A 25,402-nucleotide genomic window follows, 5' to 3' on the forward strand; every position below is an offset into this window, starting at 1 on the left:
TCTATGATTCTGTTGATAGTGTCTTTTGATGCAGAATTTTTTTTTTTTTTTTTTAATTTCATGAAGTCCATTTTTCTGCTTTTTCTGTCATGGCTTGTACCTTTGGTGTCCTCTCCAAGAGATCATTGCCAAATCCAACATCACTCAGCTTTTGCCCTATATTTTCTTAGAATTTTATAGTTTTAGGTCTTCAGTTTAGGTCTTAATTCATTTTGAGTTAATTTTTTGTATGTGGTGTTAGGTAAATGTCCAACGTTCTTTTGCTTGTGGATATCTAGTTTTCCCAGCACCATTTGTTGAAAGATGCTTTTCCCTATTGAGTGTTTTTTTTTCTTTTAAGATTTTATTTAATCTCTATACCCAACATGGGGCTCAAACTCACAACCTGTGATCAAGAGTCACATGCTCTTCTGACCTAGCCAGCCAGGTACTCCTGTTATTGAATGTTCATGGTACCCTTGTCAAAAAATCATTTGACTATATGTGAAGGTTTATTTCTGGGCTCCCTATTCTATTCCATTTTTCTATATGTCTGTGCCATGTTGTTTTGATTACTGTAGTTTTATAGTAAGTTTTGAAATTAGGAAATGTGAGTCTTCCAGTTTTGTTCTTCCTTTTCAAGATTGTTTTTGGCTATTTAGAGTTACTGGGATGCCCTATAAATTTTATTTATTTTTTTCCCTTATGAGTTTTAGAATGGGGTTTCCTATTTCTGCAAAAGAAATCATTGAGGTTTTGATAGTGATTGCATTCAATATGTAGATCACACTGGGTAGTATTGACATTTTGACAATAAGTCTTCTGATCCAGTGGGAATAATAGAATATTATTTTGTTTTCTGTGAAGATGCAAGATCATATTCATGTCAAGAACCAAGCCCACCAGTAAAATTGTCCATCACTTTCTACCTTGATTATTTGTTGGAATAAAGGATTATTGGTGCATGATCAAATTATTAACCTCGTAATGTAATTTCTTCTTTTTCATGGTAGATATCCCAGAGGAGGAGGCCAGATACTGGACTTACAAATTGGAGCAAATCAATGTCTTGGGAGCTGACAGTGAGGTAGGAATTGCATTATTTACGTTACAGAGATGGGAGAATATTTCTTTTTTCTTTTTTTTTTTTAATTTTTTTTTTAATTTTAGGGAGCGTAACTGGGGGAGAGGGACAAAAGGAGAAAGAGAGAATCTTAAGCAGACTCCATACTCAGAATGGAGCCTAACATGGGGCTTGATCCCACAACCCTGGGATCGTGACCTGAAGTGAAATCAAGAATCGGATGGTCAACCGACTGAGCCACCCAGGCACCCTGGGAAAAATTTCTTTATAGGACACTTTATAGTTTGTGAAGGGAAGAGGACCCAAGAGCATGTTGAAGAATGAAAGAATTTAAGCTACATTAAAGAAACAAGGAAGCTGGAAGATCATTGGACATTTAGAAGGATCTATCTCCCACTTTTTCTGTTTTTCTCATTGTTCCCCATTAATGGCTGAGTTGGCACTAGTCTGGCTCTAGACTTTTTGGGTGGGAGCTTATACTAGGGAAACTGTTCTCTTGTTACAGAGATGAGCAGAAGGCATTTCTTTTGCTAATTTCCAGATATTTGGTATACAGTTGACTCTTGAACAGCGTGAGTTTGAACTGTATGGGTCTAGTCATACACAGATTTTTTCTGATATAGTACTGTAAATGTAATGTGTAATAATGCAAACGTATATGATTTTCTTAACATCTTTTTTCTCTAGTTTATTGTAAGAATATAGTATATAATACATATACAAAACATGCATTGACTCCTTATCGGTAAGGCTCAACAGTAAGCTATTAGCAGTTAAGTTTTGGGGGGAATCAAAAGTTATATGTGAACCTTTGCCTGTGTGGAAGGTCAATGCCCCTAATCCCCCACTGTTCAAGAGTCAACTGTTAAGGGTGCCTTGGTGGCTCAGTCAGTTAAGCATTCAACTTCGGCTTAGGTTGTGATCTCATAGTTTGTGAGTTCAAGCCCTGTGTTGGGCTCTGTGTTGACAGGAGCCTGCTTGGGATTCTCTCTCTTTGTCCCTCCCTCCCTCCCTCCCTCTCTCTCTTTCTCTCAAATAAAATTTAAAAAAGTCAACTGTAAATTGTTATTTGTATGTGCTTTTTAGGGATACTTAGACTATTACATTGCTTGGCCTTGTCTTATCTCGAGATAACTCTGGTGCACAAAAGGAAACACAGACAACTCAGTCTGGGCCATCAGGAATGGGGGATGTTTTTGTTATTGCTCGTGGAGGAAAAAGATAAGATTTTCATTTTTGGACATTTTGGGCTGTTACAAAATTGGTCTGATTATAAGGTAGAATTTGGAATGCCAACAGATATTTCAATGGAAATGTCTGGTAAGCAACTTCATGAAAGAATGAAAGAATATGAAGCTCAGGGTGTTAGATAGGGTGAGGAGCTATTGGCATAGAGTTAGGATTCATGAATATAAAGGTAGCATTTGAAGTCCCAGGAATAGAAGAACTCACTCATGTAAAGTATGTAAAAAGTATTTTTAAAATTTTTTTATTTTAATATTTATTTTTGAGAGAGAGCGAGAGGGAGAGTGGGGGGGGGAGGGGGAGTGCAGAGAGAGAGGGAGACACAGAATCTGAAGCAGGCTCCAAGCTCTGAGCTATCAACACCGAGCCCATTGTGTGTGATCTCACGCACAGACCGTGAGATCATGACCTGAGCCCAAGTGGGATGCTTAACCTGAGCCATCCAGGTGCCTCTGTAAAAATTATTGAAGAATAACAAGGGGGAACATCAAATATAGAATATGGAAAAACAAGAGATGGAGAAGGAACTGAAGAGAGCAAGTAGAAAAAGAAAAAGGCTCATGGAACAAAGGGTAAAAGGGTTTTAAGGCAGAAATTCTTGATACTGTCAGATGTTAATGAGAACAAAGATGATGAGTAATGGAGCTGTCACATTTGGCAATTACTGACCAATATTTGTGGATTAGTTCAGGATTCCAAAATGAAGTGTTTTGATGAGTGTATTAGTTTCCTAGGGCCTCCATAGCAAAGTGCTATTAACTAGGTGGCTTACAAAAACAGAAATTTATCCTCTCAATTCTGAAGGCTAGAATTCTGAAATGAAGCTATTGGCAGGGTCAGTTCCCTGCTGGACGTTCTGAGGAACTGTTCCATGACTCTCTTCTGCCTTCTGGTGGTTTTCAGTAGTTCTTGCTGTTCCTTGGTTTGAAGACACATTGTTCAAATTTCTGCCTGTTGCCACTACCTCCCTGTGTGTCTCTGTGTCTCCTCACAATATGTTCTCTTTGTGCATCTCTGTCCAAATTTACATTTATCTTGTAAGGGCAATAGTCACTGAACTAATTTGATTACATCTGCAGAACCCCATTTACAAATAAGGTCACATGCATAGGTACTGGGGATTAGGACTTCAACATATTGTTTTGAGGAACACAGTTCAACCCTCAGTGACTTAAATCACAGGTGAGAAAATGGAATTTGTAACAAGTGTCAGGGTTTTTTCTTAATTGACCTGAATCCTCTGTAGGTTGCCTACTATTTGAACTATATAATTCTTCTTATGCCCCAGCCAGTACCTCAACTTTTCTCTGTTAAAAGTTCCAATCTTTCTTCTCTCCTTGATACATGCCAAATCCACTCTGTCTTTTTCTCACTTTACCCTTTGTATTTTTTTGTTTTCCCGTAGCCTGGGTGTAGAGTGGTATACATTTTCCAAACTCCTATTTTCTTTGTTTACTTAGTAAAGAAACAGATGGCTGGGCACCTGTCTGGCTCAGTTGGTAGAGCATGTGACTCTTGATTTCAAGGTCATGAGTTCAAGTTCCATACTGGGTGTAGAAATTACTTAAAAATAAAATCTGGAAAAACCAAAACATTGTGCTTTTGATTTTATAGGCTTTGCTGTGTGTCACTAGGCAGAATCAGATGAAGAGGTTAAAACAATAAAAAACCAAATGTAACTTCAGCAAATAGGGAGGAATTTTATAAGTTCTAAAAATGGTGGTTCTTGGCCTGTGGTTCTCAACTTCCTTTAAGATTTTTGCTTTTTGTTTCTATTCTAGGATTTGGAGTTCACTAAGTTTACTTCTTTCATCCCTCCCTATATCACCTGTTGTTAATGTTTTTAATAACTATTAAAATATAGTTCATAAAGCTCATACATTTAAAGTATAAAATTTAGTATATTCAGAGTTGTACATCCTTAGAACATTTGCATTACCCCGTAAAGAAATCCTATGCCCTTAGCCACCATGCTCCCAATTCTCTCATCCTCCTTAGTCCTAGGCAAATATCTACTTTCTGTCTCTATACATTGACTTATTGTGGACATTTCATATAATGGAATTATACAATATGTGGTTCTTTATGATTTTCTTCTTTCACTTAGCATAATATTTTCAAAATTTCTTCCATGTTGTGGCATGTACACACTACTTCATTCTGTTTCATTGTCAAATAATATTCCATTGTATGGTTATACTACATTTCATCCATTTATCAGTTGGTAGACAATTAGATTATTTCTACTGTTGTGGATAATGCTGCTATTAACATTGATGTACAAGTTTTTGTTTGGACATAGGTTTTCTCTTGGGTATACACCTGGGAGTAGAATTGCTGGATCAGATGGTAACTATGATTAACTGTTTTAGAAATTGCCATACTTTTTCCCAAAGTGGCTGTACCATTGTACATTCCTACCCGCAGTGTATAAGGGTTCCGTTTTCTCCACATTCTCGCTAACACTTGTTGAACATGGCCATCCTAGTAAATGTGAAGTGCTATCTTATTGTGATTGCTACTTTATTTAAAAATTTTGTTATTGAAATTTCCTAACATGAAAAGTAAGTAGAATTATTCCTCTCTTTTTGCTGTAGTGTTTTAAGACCAATCTCAGACATCATCTTGTCTCACTCACAGATATGTGAATATTTGTACGTCTTTAATAGATAATGCCTTTTTTTATGTAGATGAAAAAAACCACATACCCTTCATCACATTTAACAATAATTTGTTTTTTAATGTTTTTATTTATTTTTGAGACAGGGAGAGACAGCATGAGCAGGGGAGGGGCAGAGAGAGAGGGAGACACAGAATCCGAGTAGGCTCCAGGCTCTGAGCTGTCAGCACAGAGCCCGACACGGGGCTCGAACTCACAGACTGTGAGATCATTACCTGAGCTGAAGTCGAACGCTTAACCGATTGAGCCACCCAGGCGCCCCTAACAATAATCTCTTAATGTCATTTCCCACCTAGTAAGTTCAGATTTCCATTATTGTCTCAAAGATATATTTTCACAGTTGATTTGTTCAATTCAGGATCCAAACAAGTTCACATTTGGTTATTATGTCTAGTAAATAATTTTTATTCTGTAACTTTCCCCTTCCCTCATTTATTTTATAGAATCCTACATATTCTGGATTTGGCTGATTATATCCCCAGGGTTTTATTTACCATGTTCCTCTATCTCTGTTCTTTTAAATTAAAAATTATATCTAATAGTTCGAGGATTAGATTGAGACTTAGACTGAAGTTATTTTTCGGTAGGGAGATTGTGTCTCATCTCACTTTAGTGATATTAAAATTCAACAGTGGAGAGGCACTTACTACTTGCAGTTACTTTCACAATAAACATCATACATGTGAAAAAAATTCAACAGTGGGCTCAACTGGTGTCAGCCAGTTTTATCCATAATAAAGCTTTCCCACCAGTCTTCCCACTTGGTTTTAGCAGCAGATAATTATTATTTAATTAGGGCTTGTAAAATGATGATTTTCTAATTATATTACCCCTCCAACCTTTATTTACTATGATTTGTCTGTGAAAAAGGACTTTCTCTTACAGCTCTTTCGTTCACTTGTAATAAAATCTGTACAAGAAAAACATTCTCTTTTGTTAATTTTCTTTTTAAAAAAAGTTGTTTTTTTTGTTTTTTTTTTTACTTTTTGAGAGGGAGGGAGAGAGACAGCGTGCGCACGTGGGAGAGGCAGAGAGAGGGAGACACAGAATCCAAAGCAGGTTCCAGGCCCTGAGCTGTCAGCATAGAGCCCGATGTGGGGCTCAAACTCATGAACTGTGAGATGGTGATGCGAGCTGAAGTTGGGTCGGATACTCAACTAAGCCACCAAGGTGCCCCTCAGTTTTCAAAATAATAGGAAACTTCTCCAGGCAATGAATGTGTTCTCTTTTTTTTAGTAGTGTATCATTATGAATTTATGGGTTTTGATATTATTGATTTGTTTCAATCCATTACAGTCATTATTCTTTTTGATACTAAAATCATCTGATCTTTCATTAGTGGTATCTCCTTCATGTTGGCTCCTGTGTACTTTTTTCTGTTTTTATCATGGAAAAATTTTAAGGAGACTTAAAAGTAGTGGGAATAATAAAATGAAACCAGTACACATATTCCCAAGATTCAGTAATTATCAAGATCTTGTCATATCATTTAAAAAACACAGTGTAGAGTCTTCTTAATTCTCCGGTGTGTATTTAACAGTTCCCATCCACTGGAACCCCTTGGGTCAGAAGTACTAAGTCAAGACTGGCTTAGGGATCTACCACTTGACAGAGTTGGATTGTACCACTATTACTTTTCCTCCTCACGGACCATTAGGTTTTCACTATTATAAACGTATGCTGCAGTGAAGATCTTTGAGCCTTATTTCTGTATGTTTATGAATGAGGATTCTTTGGATATATATACACAGGAAGTAGAATTGCTTGGTTGTGGGATATGCTCTGTTCAGCCTTACTAGATATTGCTCAATTGTTCTCCAAAATAATTGTACCAATTTATATTACATTTCCTGCTGCTTTGTATACTTACTGATACTTGCTACTACCAGATTAAAAGTATTTGCTAATCTAATGAGTGTAGAGTATTATTGTTTTAATTTGCATTTGTCTGTTTCTTGGTGACATGCAATCATTTATTCAACAAATAACTTACCAAACACTAAATACCAGTCACTGTTTTTAGATGTTTGGTAAACACCAGAGGTTGAACAAAGATCCCTGTTCTGATAGATCAAATAGGAGGAGATAGACAATAAGCAGGAAATGTAATAAATACAGTAAGTATTAAAGTGTTAGAAGTGCTGTAGTGAGGAAACCTATTTTCTTCATGTTGATTTTGCATTTCTTTTGTTAGTATCTATTTCTAATCATTGTGAATGGCATATTTAAAAATTACATTTTCTAATAGTTCATTGCTGTTATAAGGTAGTGCTTTGTTCATATTTTTAGTATTCATCTTATACAGCAACTTTTAAAACTTTAATTCTAGTGTGATTAACATACAGCATTATGTTAGCCTCAGGGGTACAATATAGTGATTGAACAATTCTGTGTATTACTCAGTTCTCATCACGATAAATGTACGTCTTAATCCCCTTCACCTAGTTCACCCCCCTCACCTCCCCCTCTGGTAACCACCCATTTTCTATATTTAAGAGTCTGTTTTTTTGTTGTTGTTGTTTTTTGTTTTGGTCTCTTGTTTGTTTCTTAAATTCCACATATGATTGAAATTATATGGTATTTGTCTTTGACTTATTTCACTTAGCATTATACTCTGTAGCTCCATCCATGTTGTTCCAAATGACAAGATTTCATTCTTTTTTGTGGCTAATTAACGTTGCAATGTAAATATATACCACATCTTCTTTATCCATTCATCAATAATGGACACTTAGGTTACTTCCATAATTTGGCTGTTGTCAATAATGTTGCTATAAACGTAGGAGTGCATATATCCTTTTGAATTCGTGTTTTCGCACTCTTTGGGTGAATACCGAGTAGTGAAATTACTGGGTCATATGGTAGTTCTGTTTTTAGCTTTTTGGAGAGCCTCTATACTGTATTCCAAAGTGGTTATACCAGTTTGCATTCTCACCAACAGTGCACAAGGGTTTCTTTTTCTCTACATCATCACCAACCCTTGTTGTGTCTTGTCTTTTTGGTTTAGGCATTCTGACAGGTGTGAGGTGATATCTCATTGTGGTTTTGATTTGCATTTCCTTGATGATGCTCAAGTGATGTTGAGTATTTTTTCATGTGTCTGTTGGCCATCTTTATATTGTCTTTTTCGTTTGTTTTGAAATTTGAACTTTATTTTTATTTTTAATTTATTGTTAAGTTAGCTAACATGTAGTGTAGTCTTGGCTTCAGGAGTAGATTCCCATGATTCATCTCTTTCCTACAGCACCCAGTGCTCATCCCAACAAGTGTCCTCCTCAATGCCCATCACCCATTTTCCCCAACCCTCCATCCCTATCAACTCTCAGTTCTCTGTATTTAAGAGTCTCCTATGGTTTGCCTCCCTCTCTCTTTGTAACTTATTTTTCCTTCCCTTCCCCTATGGTCTTCTGTCAAGTTTCTCAAATTCCACATCTGAGTAAATTTGTATGATATTTGTCTTTCTCTGACTGACTTATTTCACTTAGCATAATGCCCTCCAGTTCCATCCATGTTGTTGTAAATGGCAAGATTTCATTCTTTTTCATTGCTGAGTGGTATTCTATTGTATGTATATACCACGTCCTCTTTATCCATTTATCAATTGATGGACATTTGGGCTCTTCCATAATTTGGCTGTTGTTGATAGTGCTGCTATAAACATTGGGGTACATGTGCCCCCACGAATAAGCACTCCTCTTTCCTTTGGGTAAATTCCTAGTAGTGCTATTGCTGGGTCATAGGGTAATCCTATTTTTAATTTTTTGAGTAACTTTCATATTCTCCAGAGTGGCTGCACCAGTTTGCATTTCCACCAACAGTGTAAGAGGGTTCCCCTTTCTCCACATCTTCTGCTTTTGGATGAAAAGTTTTGAATATATCTGTTAGGTCCATCTGGTCCAATGTGTTGTTTGGAACCATTGTTTCCTTATTGATCTTCTGCCTAGATGATATGTCCATTGATGTAAGTGGACTATTAAAGTCCCCTACAATGATGGTATTATTATCCATACATTTATTTATGTTTGTGATTAACTGATTTATATATTTGGGTGTTTCCATGTTGGGGGCATAAACATTTACAATTGTTAGCTCTTGATGATGGATAGTCCCCTTAATTACAATAGAATGCCCTTCTTCTTCTTCTCTTATTATAGTCTTTGGTTTAAAATCTAGTTTGTCTGATACAAGTATGGCTACTCTGGCTTTCTTTAGACAGCCATTAGCATGATAGATGGTTTTCCATCCCCTCATTTTTTTTTAACTTTTAATTTTTTTTTTAAATTAATTTATTTTTTAATTTACATCCAAGTTAGCATATAGTGCAACAGTGATTTCAGGAGTAGATTCCTTAATGCACCTTACCCATTTAGCCCATCCCCCTTCCCACAACCTCTCCAGCAACCTTCTGTTTGTTCTCTATATTTAAGAGTCTCTTGGGACGCCTGGGTGGCTCAGTCTGTTAAGCATCCAACTTGAGCTCAGGTCATGATCTCATGGTTCATGAGTTTGAGCCTGCATCAGGTTCTGTGCTGAGAGCTCAGAGCCTGGAGCCTGCTTTGGATTTTGTGTCTCCCTTTCTCTCTGCCCCTCCCCCACTCAGTCTCTCTCTGTTTTTCAAAAATGAATAAATGTTAAAAAAAAAAAAAAGTCTCATGTTTTGTCTCCCTCCCTGTTTTTATATTATTTTTACTTCCCTTCCCTTATGCTCATGTTTTGTGTCTTAAATTCCTCATATGAGTGAAATCATATGATATTTGTGTTTCTTTGACTAATTTCGCTTAGCGTAATACCCTCTAGTTGCATCAGGTAGGTTGTATATATAATGGAATACTATATATATATATTATATATATATATATATATACTATATATATATAGTATATATATATATATATATATACTATATATATATAGTATATATAGTATATATACACACACACACACACACACACACACCACATCTTCTTTATCCATTCATGCGTCAACCATCCCCTCACTTTCAATCTGCAGGTGTCCTCAGGTCTAAAATGAATCTCTTGTAGGCAGCCTATAGATGGATCTTGGTTTTATATCCATTTTCATACCCTGTGTCTTTTGACAGGGGCATTTAGTCCATTTACATTCAGAGTGGTTATTGAAAGATGGGGTTTAGTGTCATTGTGTTATTGGTAGATTCTTGCTTGTGGTGATGTCTCTGGTTCTTTGTAGTCTTTGCTGCTTTCCACTCCCAGAGCCTCCCTTAGGATCTCCTGCAGGGCTGGTTTAGTGGTCATGACCTCCTTTAGTTTTTGTTTGTCTGGAAAAGCCTTTATCTTTCCTTCTATTCTGAATGACAGTCTTGCTGGATAAAGGATTCTTGACTGCATATTTTTCCTATTCAGCACGTTGAATATTTCCTGCCACTCCCTTCTGGCCTGCCAAATTTCAGTGGACAGGTCTGCTACTACCTTTATGTATCTACTCTTGTTGGTTAAGGCCCCTTTGTCCCTAGCTACTTTCAGGATTCTCTTTATCTCTGCATTTTGCCAGTTTCACTATTATATGTCGTGGTATTGACCTGTTTTTGTTGATTTTGAAGGGAGTTCTCTTTGCCTCCTGAACTTGGGTGTCTGTTTCCTTCCCCAGATTAGGGAAGTTCTCAGTTGTAATTTGTTCAAATAAACCTTCTGCCCCTTTCTCTGTCTCTTCTTTTTCTGGAACTCCTATGATATGGATATTATTTTGTTTCATTGAATCACTTAGGTCTGTAAGTCTCCCCTTGTGGACTAGTAATTTATTTTCCCTCTTTTTTTCAGCTTCATCATTTTCCATAATTTCATCTTCTATTTCATCTATTCTCTCCTCTGCTTCTTCCATCCACGTCACTGCATCTAGTTTATTTTGCATCTCATTTACAACATTTCTTAATTCATTATTATGACTATTTCTTAGGTCTTTGATCTCTGCAGCAATTAGATTCTCTTCTGTCTTCTATGCTATTTTCAAGCCCAGCTATTAGTCTTATGACTATTATTCTAAATTCTTGTTCAGATATATCTGTTTTGAGCAATTCTCTGGCTGTCATTTCTTCCTGGAATTTCTTTTGAGGAGAATTCTTCCATTTAATCATTTTGGCTAGGTTTCTGTCTTTTATGTGTTTTAACAGTTTGTTGTGTGTCCTGCACCTGTAAGTACTACAATATTAAAAAGCTTTGGTTCCAAGAAAGTTGCACACTCCTGAAAACTCTGATGTTTAGCCCCTAAGGCTGTTTGCAAAGTAGAAACTAGCTTTCTCCATATTTTTCATTCCCTAGTCTGTGGTCCAGAGTGGTTTTTCTCTTGTCCAAATACAATACTACAGTTCCACAGCCTCTCTTTTTCTTCCTTTTGTCACTCTGCAGAAGGGGTTCCCCCCACTCTGTTCCTATGCTGCCGGTTTTCTCTCTCCAAATTAGCAAACATGCACCTCAGTCCCACCAAGCTGTCTTCCTCCACCTGAGTCTGTTCTCCAGGGAGGGCCCAAGTCAGGCCTGGGGGCTCCACTCAGCTACTATATGTCATCTTTGGAGAAATGTCTGTTGGTACTTTTTCCCCAGTTTTTAATTGATTTTTTTTTTTTTTTTTTGGTGTTGAGGTGTAGAAGTTCGTTGTATGTTTTACATACTCACCTCTTACTGAATACATCATTTGCAAATATCTTCTCTTATTCAATAGGTTCATTTTGTTTTGTTGATTCTTTCCTTTGCTGTGTAGAAGCTTTTTATTATTTTTATTTTTAAAAAATAATTATTTTTTTAAAATACGCTCTTCGAACTCATGACCTCAGGGTCAAGAGTTGCATGCTCTAGCAACTGAGCCAGACAGGTGCCCCAGAAGCTTTTTATTTTGGTGTAGTCCTAATAGTTTATTTTTTCAGCAACTGTTAATAGTTGTACTAGTTTAGAGATTCTCTTAGATTTTTCTATGTAACCAGTTTTGACATCTTTGAATAATAATACTTTTTAATCACTTTCTAATTCTTTATTTTTTAAAGCGTTTGAAATTTTATACATATTTTTATTAGCAGAGTTTATTTTTTACTGGAGTTGTAGATTTATGGATATACTGAACATATAATACAGGGAGTTTTCTTATCACCTCTTCTCCACCCCCTCCCTGAAATTTCCTGTTATTAACACATACATTAGTATGGTACATTTGTTACATTAATGAACCAATTCTGATATGTTATCATAAACTTAAAAGTTAATGTTTTATTTATATTTATTGACTAAAAATAACATGAAAAAGCCACATTTTTTCCAGGTTTGCTTAGTTTTTACCTCAATGCCTTTTCTGTTTCAAGAGCCCATCCAGGACACTGTGTTAAATTCAATTATCATGTCTCCTTAGGCTGCTCTTGTCTGGGTCATTTTCTAAGACTTTGCTTGTTTTTGATGCTCCCTTATTTTAAAAAGTTTATTGCATAAAGCATCCAGTGTAGTATTTTTTTTTAAGTTTATTTATATTGAGAGAGAGCATGTGTGTAAGTGGGGAGGGGCAGGGGGTGGGGAGAGAATCCCAAGCAGTTTCCGTGCTGTTCTGGTAGAACCTAATATAGGTCTCAATCTCATGAACTGTGAGATCATGACCTGAGCTCAAGTCAGGAGTTGGATGGTTAACCTATTGATCCACCCAGGTGCTCTCAGTATAATTTTTAATAGTTGTAGTGAAAGTGGGGAGCCTTGTCTTTTTCCTGACCATAAGGGGAATACTTCTTAAGTCCTGAAGTATGTTTGCCCTAAAGTTTGATAGGTACTTTATCAGATTGAGATAATTCTATGTTTTTATTGTCTACGAATTTTTGTCATGAAAACGTAAGTCTTTTCTGCATCCATTAGACCACAAATTTTTCTTTAATCTGTTTATCATGGTGAATTATTGTAGTGAATTAATAGGTTTTCAGATATTGAACCGTCCTTGCATTTAAAGCCTACCTGGTCATGATGTATGGCCATTTATATACCAACATACATGCATACGCACATATGTACATACATATTTACATATAAATTTACAACAGTTACATATTATGGATAAATAATATGTGATGGATTTGGCTTAGTAATCTCTTTAGAATTTTTCCCTGTATATTCATAACAAGATTGGATATAATTTTCTAGAACTGTATTTTTTTTTTAAATTCTGCCCCCAACATGGGGCTCAAACTCATGGCCCCCAGATGAAGAGTTGCATGCTCTACTGACTGAGCCAGCCAGGTGCCCCTCTGGTTTTTGTTTTGTTTTTGTACATAGGTATGATAGATTTTTCCTTCGTTCTCTTAATATTATTATTAAGTAGACTTCACGCCCAGCCTAGAGCCCATCGTGGGGCCTAAACTCACTGCTCTGAGATCAAGACTTGAGCTAAGACCAAAACTCAGGCACTCAATTGACTGAGCTACCCAGGGGCCCAGTCTCTTAATGTTATTATTAAAAAAAATTTTTTTTTAATGTTTGTTTATTTTTGAGAGAGCGAGTGAGAGTGAGCAGGGAAGGGGCAGAGACAGGGGGAGACACAGAATCTGAAGCAGGCTCCAGGCTCTGAGCTGTCTGGTACAGAGCCCAACGTGGGGCTCAAGATAAGGAACTGAGAGATCATGACATGAGCTGAAGTCGGGTACTTAACTGACTGAGCCACTGAGGCACCCCATATTATTATTATTTGAAAGTTTATTTATTTTGAGAGAGTATATGCTTGTGAGTGGGGGAGGGGCAGAGAGGGAGAGAGAGAATCCCAGGCAGGCTCTGTGCTGTCAGTGCAGAGTCTGATGCAGGACTTGATCTCACAAACTGTAAGATCATGACCTGCACCAAAATCAAAGGTCCAATGCTTAACCAAATGAGCCATTTAGGTGCCCCCTTAATATTATTAATTAAGCTTTAGTTGGTCTTTATCTTTCTGCTTTGGGCTTGGAGGAGATTCCTGAAATAGGTCTTTTGAAAATATCTGCTCTCCTCTCTTAGATCTCAGTTCTTCTAGTTTAATATTAAAAGCTTTAGAATGTGATTAGAATTCAGTTGGTAGATCATGAGACTCTTAATCCCAGGGTTGTGAATTCAAGACCCATGTTGGGCATGGAGCCTTCTTAAAAAAAAAGAAAAATTAAAATTACAGAATTTTCTTACTGTTAGATCTATGTACTGCCTACCAAATCATCATCATTTGTAGTGGTTCTTATTTATAACCAAGTCCCCTTGTTACTTTGGAGTGGTGGGTTGCTTAACCTTCAAGAATTTGTGAGCATTTTTATGATTGGCAGTTTTACTATTACTATTAAATTGTTTAAGTTGTGCTTGACTTCTGATTATTCCCTATTGGAAGCAATAATGGCAGTGTCTCCCTCTGATATTTGTATCATAGTTTATTGCTTATAAAATACTTTCATATAATAGTATATTTATGTACAAAAAGTGTTTTGTATTTTGGATCCAACTACTTGAAATGCCCTTTACCACTAATACTTCTATGTAAGTTGCTGTAAACTTTTGTCTGGATTATTGCAGACAAAATTAGTCTTTGCCTCTTGTTCCCTATGGTTCACCTCACACAGCAGCCAGAAGGATTTTTAGAGTGTAATCGAGTCCTATCCCTCTTGTGTTTAAAATTATAAGTGGCTTCCCAACACATTAAAGTCCAAACTCCTTACCATATTACACAAACTTTATCAAGACTTTCATACATGAGGGTTACTCAAGAAATACCTGTTGAATGAATGACTCATATGTTGGCAATGTTAGAGAGCTCTGTCTTGTCCAGTACGTCAGAGCATAGTAATTAGTAGCAGAGTCAGGATGAGAACTTCAGATGTTCTGTTTGCAAATTGTTGGACCAAATTATATCTTTTGAATCGAATCCTCCAGTAGGCTCTGAAGCAAACTATTCTGTTTTTCAGACTATATACCTGTGTTAACTTGTTTATGCCTTTCTCTCCTTGTTTTGCCTTTACAAACCCTGCCTATCCTCAAGACTTGCATTTAGTTCTCCCTTTTCTAGAACCTTTTTTTTTTTTTTTTTAATGACTTCAGTACTCTGTTTTTTCTGATTGTGATGGTGGTGTTGGCTTGGGGAAGCTAGAATGTAAGTGGGAAGGGGACTCTAGTAGGTATTAGGTGTTGCTTTACATGCTGAAATATGTAATTCCACTTTCCACATGACCTTGTGAGGGAAAAAACACATTTTTAAAGATGAGAAAACTCAGTTTCAGAGAGGTTTTCAGTTCTCTCACCCAAATGGGGAAATCTGTACATTAGCCATAAGCCCTCTAAGGCTTCTAAACTAAGCCTTCTACAGCTGCTTGGCAGAGCATGTGCATACCCAGGTGCCCGAGGTCAGAACAGCCTTCTGCTATCCTGCTTTAGCCTGTTACATTGGACCAGTCGCATATTTCATAGTCTGGCCTATATGTCAGGATCACACAGGGAAATCAGGATGATCTGTTTCTGTTCAATAAAAATTTGACTTTAGTCAAATGCTAAACTTTTTTACATGTAGCTGTGATTGTTTTTGTTCATTTGTTTGTTTGTTTTGATTTTTTTTCCTGCTTTACTTGGGCCTCTTACCTGTTTTTTTTCTTTCTCCTTTCTGCTTCTAGTATTATATTCAAGAAGAAAGCCAGAGGAAGCCATTACCCACTGCTGCCGCCCAGTGTTGTAAGTGAGAAACTTGTCTCTGAATCTCCTTAATCACAGCTGACAGTTCTCCAAACATGGATTATTATTATTTTTTTTTAATTGGGGAGGGTGGAGAAGTGATGTGTGTAAACAGAAGATATTCTGGAAGCACACATATTCAGGCCTATATCTTCAATGGTTATCTGACCGTTGGCTTTAGGAAGAGTCCTTTTGATTATGTGTGGCTATAGGCAGGGCAGTGGTGCTCATCTTTTATCTCCATTTGCAAGCTTTTACCCCTGGAGGAATGATTTTTCCCATTTTGTCTCCTTTATCTGTTACTGTTCTTTAAAGCTCAGTTTAAATGTCATCACCCCTGGGAATTCTTCTTGCCATTTCCTCCTTCCCCCATGTCTTGCTTAGGTGTCTCACCTCTCCTTTCGGAGTACTCTGTGCACACATCCATCATATAACCCATTATATACTGTAATTTATGTTTATTTCTTTGACAACACAGTTTTTTTTTTGACAACACGGTTTTTAAAGGCATAGACATTATTCTATTTTATATTCCTAGCCTCTTTCTCCATACCTGATACATAGTATAGTAAACCTCAATAAAGTTTGATAAACAATTGAATGAGAGAACTTGTCATTTCTCTTGAGATTAATTTACCCAGACTACGAAGATTCATTCTTGAAATGAGACCTGCATTGGCTACCTTTTCAGTTTCTCTCAAAATAGCTTGAGGAAACACTAAAGGACTGACTTGGAGTCTGTTCTCTTTCAGTTTTCAACCTCCGGGGTGTGCGTGTGTGTGTGTGTGTGTGTGTGTGTGTGTGTGTGTGTGTGTGTGTGTGTGTGTTGTGCTTCTTTTGTGTTACTGTAGTTTTTTTCTGAACCAGATGCCAAACTCTTAACAACTCCTGGTTGAAAGCAGTGGTTATAGTAATATTTCTAATAAGAAAAACCATACTAAGTAACATATTTTGAGGTCTTAGAGTATGCCAGATGCTGCTATAAGAGCTAAAATGTACTAACTTATTTAATCTTCACAATAATCCTAAGACATAGGTTTTTACTGTTGTCCCATTTCAGATTAGGAATTACATACCCAAAAATACACATATTTTCTGAATCATTTGGATATAATCTTCAGACTTCATGACACATCAGCATTGTATCTTCTTAGAGCTAGGACAGTCTATATAACCAGAATACCATGATTAGAATCAAGAAATTTAACACTCACACAATAATATTATCTAATATATAGTGCAAATTAAGAATTCCACTGTTGTCCCCCAAATATATTTATAGCTGTTCCCCGCACCCCCCCACACACACTGTATGATCCAGTCAAAAATCACACATTTTATTTGGTTGTCCTGATTCTTTAATATCCATTAATAATCATAAAAAATAATTTTTTGCCTTTTTAGTTGTTTATATTACTGGTATTTTTTTTCCAATTAGAAAATCATTTGACTCACCAGTTGAACTTTTGAAAGTTTATCCTAAGTAATTGAGGAGACAAAGATTTGTGTACAAAAATATTGATTATGAAATTATTTAAATAACAAAACTTGAAAATGACTATAGTTAAACAGTAAATGATCATAAGATTGAATATTATGCATTTATTTAAAATTATGCTTTGAATAATAAAAAGGACATTTTAATGAAAGTTTAAGTTAAAAAGTATATAAAATTGGGGTGTCTGGATGACTCAGATGGAACAACATGTGACTCTTGATCTTGGAGTTGTGAGTTCAAGTCCCATGTTGGGTGTAGAAGTGACTTGAAAATAAAATCTAAAAAAAACAGTATATAAAACTTTGTGTGTATGTGTAATTTAAGGCTTCTTGCTATGGATTGAATTGCACATTACCAAAATTCATACATTGAAGCCCTAGCTCCTGTATGACTCTCTTTGGAGATTGGGCCTCTGAGGAGGTGATAAAGGTTAATGAGATCATAAGAATGAGGCCCTAATCTGATAGAGTCTGTACCCTTATAAGAGAAAAGGGCAACGCTCTCTGTGTGAGGACATAAGAAGCTGGCTATCTGCTAGCTGGGAAGAGAACCTTCACTAGGAATCAAATCATCTGGCACCTTGATCTTGGACTTCCCAACCTCCAAAATTGGAATACAAATTTCTGTTAAGTCTACCCATTCTATGGTATTTTGTTATGGCAGCCTGAGCAGGTTAATAGAGATATTCATTCCTAGAGGTGGGGTGCTGCTGTAAACAAATACCTAAAAATGAAGAAGTGGCTTTGGAACTGGGTGATGGTAAAACCTGGAAGAATTTTCCAGCGCTTACTAGAAAAAGGCAAGATTGCTGTGAAGGGACTGTTGGCAGAAATAAGGATATCAAAGGCCATTCTGGAGTAGTCTCAGATGGAAGTAAGGAACAGTTTATTGGAAACTGGAAGAAAGGCAATCCTGGTTACAAACTGGCAATAAACTTGGCTAAATTGTTGTGTTTGTGAAAGATAAAAATTTGTAAGGGGATTTCTAAGCAAAGTATTGAAGATGTGGCTTGGGTCTTGCTTACTGCCTATAGTAAAATGAGAGAGGAGAGAGTTGAATTGAAGAAGGAATTGTTAAGTAAAAAGGAACCATAATTTAGTTCCTTAGCCAATTTGTATTGTAAAAAATGAGAAAGTTTGTTTTGAAGAGAACAATAAAGAGATCGTGCGTTTGGTCTATGGATTAACCAGCAAACTCAGCAGAATCTAGAAGTAGAAATGGGATATCAGCAGAGACACTGCCAGTTTCAACTAACTGGGACAAAGAAAGAGGGAGGCAGTGAAGACTGTTAGACTTCTTGGATTCTATAGGATCAGACCATGGTGTTGTTTGGCTGTGAACACGTGCTTTTTCTTGAGGAAAGGGAAGAATGACCTGGAAGGTGATTGATTCAGAGATTATCAGGGCTGCCACTCTCAGCACAGGCCCAAAGGGCAATTAATGCTGTTTCCTTGTGTTTCAGAGGGATAGAGCAATGCAGAAAGCCATGGGGCAGGGCTATCCTTTAGAGCTGTGGAGGTGCTGCCACCTCAGTGGGATGTCAAAACAAAGAGAATTATTCTACAGCCTTAAGATCTAATATAATTTGCCTTGCTAGGTTTTGGACTTACTTGGGATCCATTACCTTTTCCATCTTTCCTTTTTCTTTCTTGTAGAATGGGAATCTCTCTCTTATGCATGCCCACCATTGTATTTTGGGAACACAGAACTTGTTTGGTTTCACAGGTTCATAGCTGGAGAGGAGTTTTGTCTCAGGATGAATCAAACGTGGAGTCTCATTCGTATCTACTTAGTTGATATTTACGTGATACTTTGGACTTTAGAGTTGGAGTTAAGACTTGTGGGGCTGATGGGATGGAAAAAATGTATTTTGCATGCAACAGAGACATGAATTTGGGGGGGGTCAGAGGTGGAATGCTGTGGGCTGAATTGTGTTCCCTCAGTGTTGATTGTATTTGGAGATAGAACATGTGAGAAGATGTTAAATGAAGTCATTGGGGGGCCTTAATCTAATAGGGCTGGTGCCCTTTTAAAAAGAGGAAGAGACACCAGAGCTCTCTCTGCTATGTGAGGACACAGAAAGAAGGTGGCCATTTGCAAGGTAGGAGAGGTCTCACTAGAAATCAAACCCTCCATGGGGCGCCTGGGTGGCGCAGTCGGTTAAGCGTCCGACTTCAGCCAGGTCACGATCTCGCGGTCCGGGATTTCGAGCCCCGCGTCAGGCTCTGGGCTGATGGCTCAGAGCCTGGAGCCTGTTTCCGATTCTGTGTCTCCCTCTCTCTCTGCCCCTCCCCCGTTCATGCTCTGTCTCTGTCCCAAAAATAAATAAATGTTGAAAAAAAAATTTTTTTTAAAAAGAAATCAAACCCTCCAGAACCTTGATCTTTGACTTTTCAGCCTCCAGAAACTGTGAGAAAATAAGTTTCTACCGTTTAAGCACCTAGTTTATGACATTTTGTTATGGCAGCCCAAGCAGATTAATACGTGTATATAAATGTATTTATACAATTAGAGTGAAAATATCTGGAAATAGAAGCACCAGAATATTAATCAAATTTGTTTCTGATATGGGGAATTGACTTTTTTTTTTTTATTCTTCTAGTTTTAATGTAAAAGAAATCAATGTGTAGTTCCAAATGAAATCCTAGCAGGGATTATTTTGAAGGATTATTTTGAAGGATTCAAAAACTTAACTGTAACACTTATATGGTACTATTTTTTTTCTTCTTCTTTTAGTATAATTAACACACAGTATTATGTTAGTTTCAGGTATACAGTATAGTGATTCAGCAATCCTTTATATTACTCAGTGCTCATCATGATAAGTGTATTCTTAATGTCCTTTACTTGTTTCACCTCTTTCCCTACCTCCACCCCTCTGGTAACCACCAGTTTGTCCTCTGCATTTAAGAATCCGTTTTTTGTTTGTCTCTTTTTCTTGGTTCATTTTGTTTTTTAAATTCCATATATGAGTAAAATCATATGGCATTTGTCTTTCTCTGACTGACTTATTTCACTTAGCATTATATCCTCTAGATCCATCCATGTTAATGCAAATGGCAAGATTTCATTCCTTTTTATGACTGAGTAATATCCCATTATGTTTGTGTACCACATCTTCTTTATTCATCTATGGGATTATGACTTTAAAAAAAATTTTTAATGTTTATTTTTGAGAAAGAGAGAGGGAGGGAGGCAAGGTGGGGCAGAGAGAGAGGGAGACACAGAATCTGAAGCGGGCTGTAGGCTCTGAGCTGTCAGCACAGAGCCCGACTTGGGGCTCGAACTCGTGAACCGTGAGGTCATGACCTGAGCTGAAGTTGGATGCTTAACTGACTGAGCCACACAGGCACCCCTGGGATTATGACTTTTTAATCCCCTTTTGCACCTTATATTTTCTAAGTATATTTAACGATGTACCACCATTTTTTTTTTTTTTTTTTTTTTTTTTTAAGTAATCACTGCACCCAATGTGGGGTTTGAACTCATGACCCTGAGATCAGGAGACACATACTCTGACTGAGCTAGCCAGGTGCCTTCAACAATGTACTACTTTTAATAGGTAAGATTTATTAAGAGTAATGGAATAATTGAGTCATTGTTCTAGATCTGGGTTTGCTCCTATCTCTCTGAGTGACTTTAGAAGTCTTTTTACTGTCTACTTCAGTTTCTTGATGTATAGAAGGGGAGAGTTGGTCTAAATGGTCTCTAGGTTTCTTTTAGCTGTTGTATCATATGACCCTATAACTTCCTAGTCCTGAGATGCCTTCACATGGATGGTCCTGCACTATCCTTTCTTTCAGGGTCAGTTATCTGCAGTTACTTTTGAGATGTCTTCAGAATATTTTCAGAAATGACTGCTCCTCTAAAGGAGCCTTTAGTCTTCACTTTGATTTGAAGGTTTCTCTGGTCCCAATTATTTGGATCTACTCTTAAAAGTGATAGAATTATTTAGAACTATTGGGGTAAACTATATACTTCCCAGTGTTTTCTCTGGGGGCAAACCTTTCTGATGGTGAATTTAATATCCAGTAATAACATTCTGCTCGCACTTTTATCTTAGGATGTTTTAGTCTCCTTTGGTAACTGTGATATATGATATATTAGAAGGTAATTATTATATACCTATGTTTTTTATCCCATCTATTATTGCCAGTTCAAGCAACTAGGCTGTCTTGTGCCCATTACTTCAGGGACAGATATGGAAGGCAAAGAGCAGAATAAATGGTCTTCTTGGCTTTAGTTTCCTAAAAGCTAGAAAGAGAATATTCTGGAGAATGTGCAAAATGTTTTAGATGAATATTATAGGAGGAAGGAGAGCTTCACTCTAGTCTGCCTATTTCTGACTAAGGAAAGATTTTCTTGATTTGAGTGACAGGAGAGAGATGCAAGGAAAATGAAAGATAGTCACCAGAGTAGGCATATTGGGACTTCGTCTTACATTCTGGGTTAGAGTTCTGGTTAACAGTAGGACCCCAAAGAGGGAATGGCTTGGGGCGCTTGGCTAACTCAGTTGGTGGAACATGTGACTCTTGATCTCAGGGTCATGAGTTCAAGCCCCCAAGTTGGGCATAGAGCTTACATGAACAAAACAAACAAACAAAAAAGGAAATGGCTCGGTGCTGTGTCTAGGCAGATGGGCCATCATGGAGATTTTTGTGTTCCAGTAAGTTGCACATGCTGTGAATGAATCCTAGGCTCTCTAGAAGTAGCAAAGTGGGACTCTGGTCCTAGTGGAGCCACTTGGGCAGGATTAAGAGAAGTCTTAGAAGTGTTCTCTGTAGGGGTGCCTGGGTGGCTTAGTCTGTTAAGCATCTGACTTCAGCTCAGGTCATGATCTCATGACTCGTGGGTGTAAGCCCCAAGTCAGGCTCTGTGCTGACAGCTCGGAGCCTGGATCCTGCTTCAGATTTTGTCTCCCTCTCTCTGTACCTCCCCTGCTTGCACTCTTTCTCTCTCATAAAATAAACAAACATTAAAAAAATTAAAAAAAAAAAGTGTTCTCTGTGTACCAATGATCAAGAACTAGAGAAGATCTAGGATATTTCAGTGAATGCCAGTATACAAAGACATATCTGTGCCATAAGCAGTTACTTAACTGCAGTGTCTTATTTTCACACTAAGTCAGTTGTTAGGATTGGTGGCAGACACCCTCAGATGCATGTTTTTTGCATGCTTGAACCTCCTGCTTACTTTTGCAGGTCTTATGTACATGGCAGCTTTTTCATATTTGAGTAATTTTTGTTCGATTTATTGAGATATTCTGAGGCTGTGCAATTTGGTCTGCATATTAGATACAAATCTCATGTGCAACAAATGGTATAATGTGAATATTTACCTTAGCCACAGGGCTAAACATAATAGGAAGTTGGTGTGGAGAGAGAAACTGGTTTATTCCTTCTCCAAATGTGTTTAAATTTTCTGTGATTTTCAAACTTCATTCTTTAGTAAGGATATTTCTACCTGTGTCTTGTCAAAGAATGAAGCAGCACACCATGTTGTCACACAAAACAGTTTTAGGACTACTAAGTTCTACAACTTTCTGCTATTTTCAATTTTTATACATGTCTGGCTGTTACAATCCCCGCCCCCCTCCCCGCTATATTATCAATGATGGTATTGCTGGCTGCAATTGAGAAGTGAATCAAAAAGTGATTTAGTATCTGGCAAGGATTTGATGAGATGATTACTCACATACTCTGCTAGGGTGTCTAAATTAGCACAACCTTTCTAACTCAGTAATTTTACTTCTAGGAGATATTCAAGGAAAGTAACTTGATGCAAAGGAACATTTATGTTTAGATTTTAATTATAGTGGAGAAAAAATGCAAAAATATTGGAAGAATGGATAATTGTGGCAACTCCATGTAATGGAGTACTATGCTTTTAAATAGTTTAAGATACAGCAGACATTTTTGTGAATAAGTTTTAAAAAGGAGGATTCTTAGGTAATTAAATAATATGATCTCAATTATCTAAAAAATTGTTTACACATAAACATAGGAAAAAAACTTCCAAGGAAATACAGCTCTGATAGTGGCTCTGAGTGGTAGGAATATAGGAAAGTTTTATTTTTGTTTTTATTTTTTTTGTACTTGAGGATTTTCTCCAAATGCATTTGGTGTATGATAATTACGGAAACAATAAGTATTAAAAATGGTCCCAGGCCTGACAATGTGGATTTGCCACATTGTCAATTTGCCAATGACTGGACTTGCCAGTCATGTAGATTTACTTTTTCAGTTTGGATTTGAGACTCTATTGAACAATAGTTGGTTGTTGAGGTTGATACATTTTAGTTTAATAATACCAGTGATTTCTTGATTGAGAGTGCTAAGTGGTTCTTAAAGTTTCAATGTCTCTTTTATTGGTGATATCCCTAAGGTCTCTCCTAATCAGTTACTATATCTGAAATAAAAAGGGTTTGGGGTCTATTATTTTTATTTGTACTAGGACCTTGAAGATGGCTTGAAGTTTTGAGATATAGCCCACCATTGGTGTTTCAGAGATTTCTTTGATTGTCTGTGAAGGGTGTGTTTCACTGGTCTTGTTACAGTATTTATTATAAATAGTGACATATCATATTACAAACCAAAATTCCCTGGGAATGAATCAGTCTTTTAAATTAGTAAAATAGGGCATAACTCAACATATTGTTTAAAATTTTTCTTAAAGTATGATTCAGAAGAGTTGGGTGTGAGTCACGTCCATAAATACCAGTGACCAAACATTGAGAAGTATTGTCAGTTAATACACAGGTTGGCTACCAAGTGGTGACATCTTACTTGACTACCACTAACTGCAAAAGGATTTTTTTTTTTACCAACATATCCAAAAGAGACATGTTTGTATAAAATGACTTACCCTTCAACTTTTTGTTATATTTGCTGATCTATCATGCTGATGTTATTGATTCTTTGACAGGAAGCTAGAGGTGTTCAGTGTTTCCCACTACTGTTAAGCCATCATGTCTGACATGCATATATCTACTCTGTACTACATTCACATAATCCTCTTATATACCCCTATTGTTCTCGGTTTCCATCTAAAACTGTCTACTGCCATGCTATGGCTTTTTTTCTAATATTCTATCTTTTGAGGGAGGCAGAGGAATGGGCCATTCTATACATGTAACCAGTTATTCCCCATCTGGGAGATTAGATTCCTGTGCACTGTACAGATGATAGTATAATTCCTTGACCAAAATCAACCAAACACAAAACTCTGAGCAGATACTGCCAATGTTGCTCTTAATCCTATTTCTCCACCTACCATAAACAAGACTAACTTTAAGTTTATGGGGTATTATGGTTGCCTCCTGATAGGGGCCAGGACTTGTTTTCCTAGTCAGGAGATGGTGGATTCTAGTAGCCAGGAAATTTTATCTGTTTCTGATTAAGAATCCCTTTCTTCCATTTTGGACCCACCCCGTGCCAGAAGGAGTGGACCCAATTGGCAAGTACATACTGCATCAAGGTATGATCATATAGACTATGAGACTACCACTCCAGCATTTTATTTATTTATTTTTAAATGTTTATTTTATATTTTTGAGAGAGAGAGAGAGAGAGAGAGGCAGAAAGAGAGGGAGAGCGAGAATCCCAAGCAGGCTCTGTGCTGTCAGCACAGAGCCCGACATGGGGCTTGATCTCACAAACCATGAGATCACGACCTGAGCTGAAAACAAGAGTCAGATGCTTAACTGACTAACCCACCCAGGTGCCCCATCACCCCCAGTATTTTATACCAGAGGACACCAACTTGAGAGGACTTGGCATTTCCTGACCATCAGAGCTAACCACTTTGCACAGCTCTAGATAAAAAGGAAGCTTGGCTGGCATCAGATCCTGTGGCCTATTCTCCAGTAATTTTCTTTCCTGTATTACTATTTCCAGATGAGGATAGCCACCATGCTGATAGCCCCTGCTTATCAGGAGACCTAATTCTTAGAGAACTTTGTGACTTCACAGTCTGAACTAGGGCTAGCATCCTTGTAGGAGTATATACTGGATGAATCCATTTTCCAACAGTGTCTTGAAGAGATCTAGAATCCCTCACTGTAACTTTTGAAGCGACAGAAAACACCGTGTCCTCTATATCCTTTTGCAGTCAGTGCTGTGTTGCTGTTGCATGGCAGTCACCTTCAAAACATTCTATGATCTACTAGGACTTTTGATAGCCTTCTTAAACAGTTCCCTGCCCTGAAATTGGGTAATAGGTACCCAAGATAGTCCTGGGAGACCTGA

The 25,402-nt window shown here is 37.2% G+C and overlaps 1 protein-coding gene across 8 annotated transcripts in view; it reads left to right on the forward strand.

Moving 5' to 3' along the window:
• Window positions 1-25,402, forward strand: part of UNC13B (unc-13 homolog B) — a 158,237-nt gene that overhangs the window by 5,994 nt on the left and 126,841 nt on the right. For 7 of the 8 annotated variants that reach the window (XR_005792535.1, XM_040481595.1, XM_040481594.1 and 4 more), the window contains exons 3-4: window positions 993-1,066; window positions 15,601-15,658. Coding sequence is in view for 6 of the 8 variants with exons in the window: in XM_040481595.1 (XP_040337529.1) it covers window positions 993-1,066; window positions 15,601-15,658 (132 nt within the window). In the remaining 2 variants the exon portion in view is untranslated. Of the gene's footprint in view, window positions 1-992; window positions 1,067-15,600; window positions 15,659-20,628; window positions 20,719-25,402 lie in introns of those variants that run through there. The other variant, XM_040481600.1, reaches the window with a different exon arrangement.

The sequence above is a fragment of the Herpailurus yagouaroundi genome, unplaced genomic scaffold (genome assembly GCF_014898765.1).
Source record: "Herpailurus yagouaroundi ecotype Mexico unplaced genomic scaffold, PumYag 160, whole genome shotgun sequence".
NCBI lineage: Eukaryota > Metazoa > Chordata > Mammalia > Carnivora > Felidae > Herpailurus > Herpailurus yagouaroundi.